This window comes from Argentina silus (assembly GCF_951799395.1).
Source record: "Argentina silus genome assembly, chromosome: 6".
NCBI classification, from domain to species: domain Eukaryota; kingdom Metazoa; phylum Chordata; class Actinopteri; order Argentiniformes; family Argentinidae; genus Argentina; species Argentina silus.
In genome coordinates, this window is record NC_139660.1 from 2,269,003 (window position 1) to 2,276,830 (window position 7,828).

The 7,828-nt window shown below is 41.0% G+C and overlaps 1 protein-coding gene across 1 annotated transcript in view; it reads right to left on the reverse strand.

Moving 5' to 3' along the window:
- Positions 1 to 7,076, reverse strand: part of rgs5a (regulator of G protein signaling 5a) — a 9,635-nt gene extending 2,559 nt beyond the window's left edge. Inside the window, exons 1-4 of the mRNA XM_083671324.1 lie at positions 6,964 to 7,076; positions 5,487 to 5,600; positions 4,228 to 4,289; positions 611 to 777 (exon numbers count right to left, since the gene is read on the reverse strand). Of these exons, the coding sequence (XP_083527450.1) occupies positions 611 to 777; positions 4,228 to 4,289; positions 5,487 to 5,600; positions 6,964 to 7,007 (387 nt within the window). The 5' untranslated portion in view covers positions 7,008 to 7,076. The remainder of the gene's footprint in view (positions 1 to 610; positions 778 to 4,227; positions 4,290 to 5,486; positions 5,601 to 6,963) is intronic.
- Positions 7,077 to 7,828: the final 752 nt, after the last annotated feature.

Genomic DNA, 7,828 nt, shown 5'->3' on the forward strand with positions numbered 1-7,828 from the left:
CAAGATTTACAGCATACCACCTCATCTGTGAAACACGCAGAGGGTGTTAAGTATGGGCATGTATAGCTGCTAACTTGCTAACTTGATTCTTGCTGCTGATGGTATTGTATAGCAGCAGAATGTATTGTGAAGTGTACGAAAACATCTTGTCTGCTCAAGTGCAATCAAATGCCTCCAAATTCATTAGATACATCATACGGTAAAACAATGACTCAAAACAGGTTTTTCAGGGCGTAAAAGAGGAAAGGTCTTGACTGGCCAAGTCAATCTTTAGATTTAAATCTAATTGAACATGCATTTAATTTCCTGATGGTAAGATTTTAGGCAAAAATACCTCAAAAGAAAGAACAACTGAAGAACTGGCTGCAGTGCAGGCCTGGCAGAACATCACCAGAGAAGATACCCAGTGTCTGGTGGGGTCTGGTGGGGTCAATGGGTCGTGACTTCAGGCAGTTATTGCATGCAAAGGATTGTCCACCAATTACTAAACATGACTGCTTAATGTGGACATTTGATGAATCTGTTCCATTACTTTTGGTTACCCTGACATTCACTGTCCCATTTCATATGCAGGGCACTGTATTTCGTGAACAAAATACATGACACTGACCTCTCTGGGTCCCTCAGTCTGAATGAAGTCCTCATAGATCTTCTTGGCCTTGACAGCCATCTTCATGGGAGACTTGGTCTTCTTGAAGTCCTCACAGGCCACCCAGAACTCAATGTTCTCCTCACTGAACTCAGACGTCAGGAAGCTCCTGAAGGTGGCCAGGCCATCTGAGAAACGAGAGAGAGAGAGAGAGGGAGAGAGAGAGGAGGATGAAAGAGAAAGAGAGAGAGAGAGAGAGAGAGAGAGAGAGAGAGGAGGATGAAAAGGGGGGCTATGTGAACAGAGAGGCAGACTAGGACAAACAGAGCGGTCTCCATGTCCCCTGCCAAAGAGAGTGCATTGGGCTAATCCCCTACCGTTTCCCCAGACAGTGACCTGAATGCCAGAGACATACTGCCACACATGACCAGCACTGTTGCTGTTTCCCCCTCCGTCTCTGTCTAAACACAGCTGCTGCAGACAACTCCTCTGAGACATACAGTACAGCTACAGTAGCAGCTACTAGAACCAAACACAAAGAGAGAAGGTTTCGGCCGTTGCAATATTAATTAAAAAAAACTACCAGTCAAAAGTTTGGACACACACTTGCCGAGAGTGTGCAAAGCTGTCATCAAAGCAAAAGGTGGCTACTGTGAAGAATCTAAAATATAAAACATATTCTGGTTTGTTTAACACTTTTTTGTTTACTACATAATTCCATATGTGTTCCTTCATAGTTTTGATGTCTTCAATATTAATGTACAATGTAGAAAATAATAAAAAATAAAGAAAAACCATTTAATGAGAAGGTGTGTCCAAACTTTTGACTGGTACTGTACTATTACAATGTCATAGATCCACAGCAGCCAGGGTAAGGCACATTTCACAGAGCTTTGTTATCCGGCTATGATTTACGGGCATGGAATTCATCCACCTTACAGTAACCCCCACATAATTATGATTATTTAAAAAAAAAAATAACTCCAGGACATTCATTCCACTGCCCTATTCATCCACACCACCATTCTGAACACCATTGTGATGCAACACAATACCTATGAAGTGTTCTATTGTCCTGCCGGGTCTGTGCTTCAGACGATAACCTCGTCCCATTGCTCAGGGTTTTATCTGTTTATATTTATGGCCCCTTTGGCGGACCACAATGTGGTCAATTGAAACAAATTACGCAACACTAATGTAGTATCTACAATGTGGAGTAGAACAGCGAATTGAACTGAACTGATTTAGACCCAATTGTATTTTTGTCCGAGGGGAACTTCGGGTGTTGTAGCATTCAGTGTAAACACATGATACTGTACAATACATCATGCTGCATGAGACAGAACAGCAACATGCTGTCTATCTATGCCTCATGATATTACATATGGTTCCAGTGAATACACTGAGGGACTGAAAGATCAGATATGATATGGATTTAATATGTACATTGAGTTAGAATTTCTTCATACTGTTAAATAGTTCATTGCGTGCTTCCGGTAATAAATCAGAGCATTAGATGGAGAATATTGTAAATACAGCTTGGAGAAAACAATGGCATAACAAAACCCCATGAGGAGCACCTCAGGGAGAATCCACATCCTTATTAACTGCAATGTTAATGTACAAAGTCAATCATGAGATAAATAATCTCAGCACAGCAGTTTCTGGCTCCTGGGTAATTAATCATTTTAGGCGGAATCATTTAGACCTCTCTCTGGAGATGTTAGCATAACAGACATAACCCCGGTCACACACACACACACACACACACACACACACACACACACACACACACACACACACACACACACACACACACACACACACACACACACACACACACACACACACACACACACACACAGTTTTCCTGGGGTTGTGATTAATGGAGCTGCTCAGCGGAATTTCACTGTTGGGTTAATCTGACAGCATTTTCAAGGGGTTGCATTTACTTTCATACTCTCAAGATCAAAGCAAGCAGGCTTAAAACATTCTGCATGACAGGTGGCGCTCTACACACAGTTCTATTCTACACACAGTTCTATTCTACACACAGTTCTATTCTACACAGTTCTATTCTACACACAGTTCTATTCTACACACAGTTCTATTCTACACAGTTCTATTCTACACACAGTTCTATTCTACACACAGTTCTATTCTACACACACTCTATTCTACACACAGTTCTATTCTACACACAGTTCTATTCTACACACAGTTCTATTCTACACACAGTTCTATTCTACACACACTCTATTCTACACACAGTTCTATTCTACACACACTCTATTCTACACACAGTTCTATTCTACACACAGTTCTATTCTACACACACTCTATTCTACACACACTCTATTCTACATACAGTTCTATTCTACACACAGTTCTATTCTACACACACTCTATTCTACACACACTCTATTCTACACACAGTTCTATTCTACACACAGTTCTATTCTACACACAGTTCTATTCTACACAGTTCTATTCTACACACAGTTCTATTCTACACACAGTTCTATTCTACACAGTTCTATTCTACACACAGTTCTATTCTACACACAGTTCTATTCTACACACAGTTCTATTCTACACACACTCTATTCTACACACACTCTATTCTACACACAGTTCTATTCTACACACAGTTCTATTCTACACACAGTTCTATTCTACACACACTCTATTCTACACACACTCTATTCTACACACAGTTCTATTCTACACACAGTTCTATTCTACACACAGTTCTATTCTACACAGTTCTATTCTACACACAGTTCTATTCTACACACAGTTCTATTCTACACACAGTTCTATTCTACACACAGTTCTATTCTACACACACTCTATTCTACACACAGTTCTATTCTACACACAGTTCTATTCTACACACACTCTATTCTACACACAGTTCTATTCTACACACAGTTCTATTCTACACACAGTTCTATTCTACACACAGTTCAATTCTAACTCAATGTACATATTAAATCCATATCATTTCTGTTCTGAATGAGCAGTAACATCTCGAGGTTAGCTTGCTCTAGGGTGCACCTGCAGTGCTTGGAGCAAAGCGTAGACACATCACATACGACCACAAATTTGTTATTACTCTAGCTAGTTCTGTGAGGTTTCCAACGTAAATGCAAGATGTAGAACAGGCCTTGTCTATAGAAGGCATATTTTCTGACTACGTTTGAATTTAGACCCAGGTGTCGTCTATTACATAATCAAGACTCTGCTCTGCTTCAGAGATTATGAAACCTTCACTCAGTGAAGTGGGGAGAGCAGCGTTGATGCCTGTCAGCTGCGTGCGAAATGTGATTCACTTGCAACCAAAAAGCCGCCCAAATTTAGCTGAGGAACAGCTAGTCTGTCAGATATTCAAGTGCAAGTTTTCTTTCAGAACAGACGGCGGGTAACGCTGTGCCTGAGGCTCTTTACCCTCTTTACCCCTGTCTGATTCGCTTGAAAAACATGCTATGATTACATCAATCAGAACCTTATTGGCTCACAAAACGCACCGAATGTATGCCTAGAAGTGACACGTAATAATAACATGTCGAAAATATTGTTTTTATGTTAATGCAACGTTGTTTTCTCTAAAATGCCCATGGGGTAGTCTTACTTACAGCTGTTGGTCAGCACACGGTCCAGGGACTCACGCCACTGAGTTGCCTCTTCAGGAGTGGGCCTGTACACAACAGAAACATGTTGCTGTCATAAACCTGTCTTGCCGAATGTTGGTTGTAAAAACGCAGAATCAAAGCAGTCCTTACTGGCTAGAGAAGACGCAAACCATACATGCCTTTATGAAAACGCACGCACTACCACTTAGGGATCACACTCACCTTTACAACGGGCCAAAGTCGGTTCTGATCTATGCACGTAACTTGTATTTCTGCTTGTTTCTCCCGTTGACATCAAAACATGATTTACCCAAGATGATTATGTGCGTGGACCCCCCCCCCCCCCTTTGATCTCTTATCTGGTCCCAGTTGATGTCTGCTCACACTCTGTCGTCAATCATGAGGCTCACACTCGGATCCACTGACTCATAGGGACATACTGTACTACTCTAGTACATACTCCCTCTCTCTGTCTCTCTCTCTGTCTCTCTCTCTCTCTGTCTCTCTGTCTCTCACTCTCTCTCTCTGTCTCCCTCTCTCCCTTTCTCTGTCTCTCTCTCTCTCCTTCTCTCTCTGTCTCTCTCCCTCTCTCTCCCTCTCTCTCTCCCTCTCTCTCTCTCTCTCTCTCTGTCTCCCTCTCTCCCTTTCTCTGTCTCTCTCTCTCTCCTTCTCTCTCTGTCTCTCTCCCTCTCTCTCTCTCTCTCTCTCTCTCTCTGTCTCCCTCTCTCCCTTTCTCTGTCTCTCTCTCTCTCCTTCTCTCTCCCTCTCTCTCTCTCTCTCTCTCTCTCTCTCTCTCTCTCTGTCTCTCTCTCTCCCTTTCTCTGTCTCTCTCTCTCTCCTTCTCTCTCTGTCTCTCTCTCCCTCTCTCTCTCTCTCTCTCTCTCTGTCTCTCACTCTCTCTTTCTCTCTCTCTCTCTTTCTCTGTCTCTCTCCCTCTCTCTCTCTCTCTCTCTCTCTCTCTCTCTGTCTCTCTCTCCCTCTCTCTCTCTCTCTCTCTCTCTCCCTCTCTCCCTCCGATCTGTTTCGAATCATTAATGTTAGATACACTGTAGAAACACGTTGTGTCTTTTGAGGACTGGATGCTGCTTCGATAAGTGGTGGTTCTCAACATTAAACTGTGTTTTGGAAATAATTCATGACCTGGGCTTTGACCTGGGAAATGCAACTCTACTAGTGTGTGTGTGTGTGTGTGTGTGTGTGTGTGTATGTGAGTGTGTGTGTCTGAGAGACTGAGCTGGACTGGTGGAGAACAGTGTACTCACTTCTGAAGTTTCTCTGGCTTCTTCTCTGGTTTTTCCTGGTAGGGGATGATCAGGTCAATGGCATTCTCTGGCTTCTGGAGCAGAGTCCCCAACTTAGTCTTGATCTCTTTAGCCCTGAGGGAAAACACAACCCGAGGATGAAACGTACATTAGCAATCCTGTGATGCTGTATTTGTTTTACAAGGCACCATATCAAGATTACCCAATGACCCATGTCATGGTTTGATTCCAAAGATTCTAGTTTGTGCACTTGAATAGGATTAAATGATAATTAAATTACCAGCTACTGAACCGTCTCAAAGTGAGCAGGAATAGGGGGAAAACAACTGATTTCAACAAAATGCTTGTGGTTGGAACTTGAAATGGATGTAATGTATCTAAATCAAACAAGGGAATGATAAAAAAAATTATAATAATAAGATGTACTTCACCTAACTCAGAATAGAAAACAACATAGCCTACAGCGATAGCATCCTTTTTCTTTTTTCTCGGGAAAACAAAACAAATTTATAATGAAATAGTTTATAATGAAATGTGTGTGTAGTGGAGTGTAGCTCTTTATTAAATCTATTGATCCTGTTACTCTGGCGTCAGTGGACTGACTCCACTACAACCCCCATTGGTAACATGAGCAACACGGCTCTCTCTGAAACGGGGATGGAAGTAGTCTACACTTAAAGATGCAATCATTTGTAAATTATCTCAAAGTGACAATTATCATAAACTATTTAACCATTAAAAATATTGTTGGTTAAAAATGGTTATCCACCTGCGGAATCCAAACTAATGGGAAATAGACTTAGTATGTTGCTTTGCTTGATAGGTTCATGGCCAGTGCCTGAGATGAGTAACAGTACAGTACCTCTACTGCGTTTAAGTGTTTAACATTTTTGTCTTGCAGATGGTAGTAATTGACCTGGGGTTGACTCCAGACTGTAGTAATGCTATACACCAAGACATGCAACAAGCCTTTTTAGGGTTGTTAACGGGACGGGACAACATTAAAACTTGGACAGTGGACTAAAATACTTTCTCAACTTCTTCCATTAATCTGCTAATACAGTATAACTTCGAAATGTTGAAACCCCCCCCCCCAAAAAAAACAAAACAAAACAAAAAAAAAACATGTTGCACCTGGATTACCAATACAGTATAATACAACATTATTAAATCACAAAAAAGTAACTGCAATACAAATACAGTATAATACACAATTATTGCATTAATAAAAAGTAGCTAACAATACACAACAAAAAAACTCTTTAAACAAACCATTAAACACACAGTCACAGAGGGCATATTGTAAAATAAAGAATACCGTAGGAACGTGTGAATGTTTTATAAAAGGTAAAGAATGCTTTAGCTGTAATGTGATATATCATAATGTGTATGTATATATCATAATCTCTCAGATGAGAGCTGGAGAGCAGATGCCCTCGGGGAGCATAAGAGCATATAAGAAGTGATGATATCTCACCTATGCAGACATGTTTGGGGCAGGGCCGCTAATCCTTTACACATTTTCCAAAGTTCTTAGTCCTGATGTTGCAAAGTGAATCCAATTTAGTCACCGTGAGTTTTAGAGTCCTGTTTCTTTCTGACTTTGTCTTTCAGCACTTGGGGAGTTATATACAGAGAGCCCATTGGCCCTGGGCCAAAAGCTAAGCCAATCATCTGCAGAGCACAAGCAGAGAGAGCCTGGGTCTGCTGGTGGAGAAGGGGTCTGCTAAGGGAGCAGGACGCCTTGAAGTTCACGATACACCGAACCACAGATCTGATTACCTAGGATCAGATTACCCTATCTAAAGTCCTAACCAGAAACCATTGGGGAAGAAGAAAACAATATCTGACCATTTATCAGTGGTTAGGGGCACACTAACACTAACACTACATACCTACTCAATCAGGTTGTCAGCATAAACAGAGATCTCCGAACTTAATTCAGGACCTCAAAAGTGATATTGTCCATTAAATTAACATACAACATAAACATTTTTTGGCTATGTGGCTCATTTAAAGTATGTACTCGGATGGTCTGGAGTATCAGAGTTAGTGCAGAATCAGTGTGCGCAACAAATTCCTGAAACATATTTCACCATTACCAAAAACCAACCATCATTTGCTATAAATAGGATTCATTTGGCCACAGACATGCCAAAGCAATATACAAAACAGTGTAGAAAACAGTGTAGAAAACAGTGGGGGTTAGGTAAGTTTCAGTGACCTTTTGGCCCAACACTTACGGTTACGTCAAGAGATAAGTTCTTGATACAGTATGTCAATAATTGTTGGAATAATGACTAAATGAATAATTAATAAAAGTTGATGGATATGAATCTTTA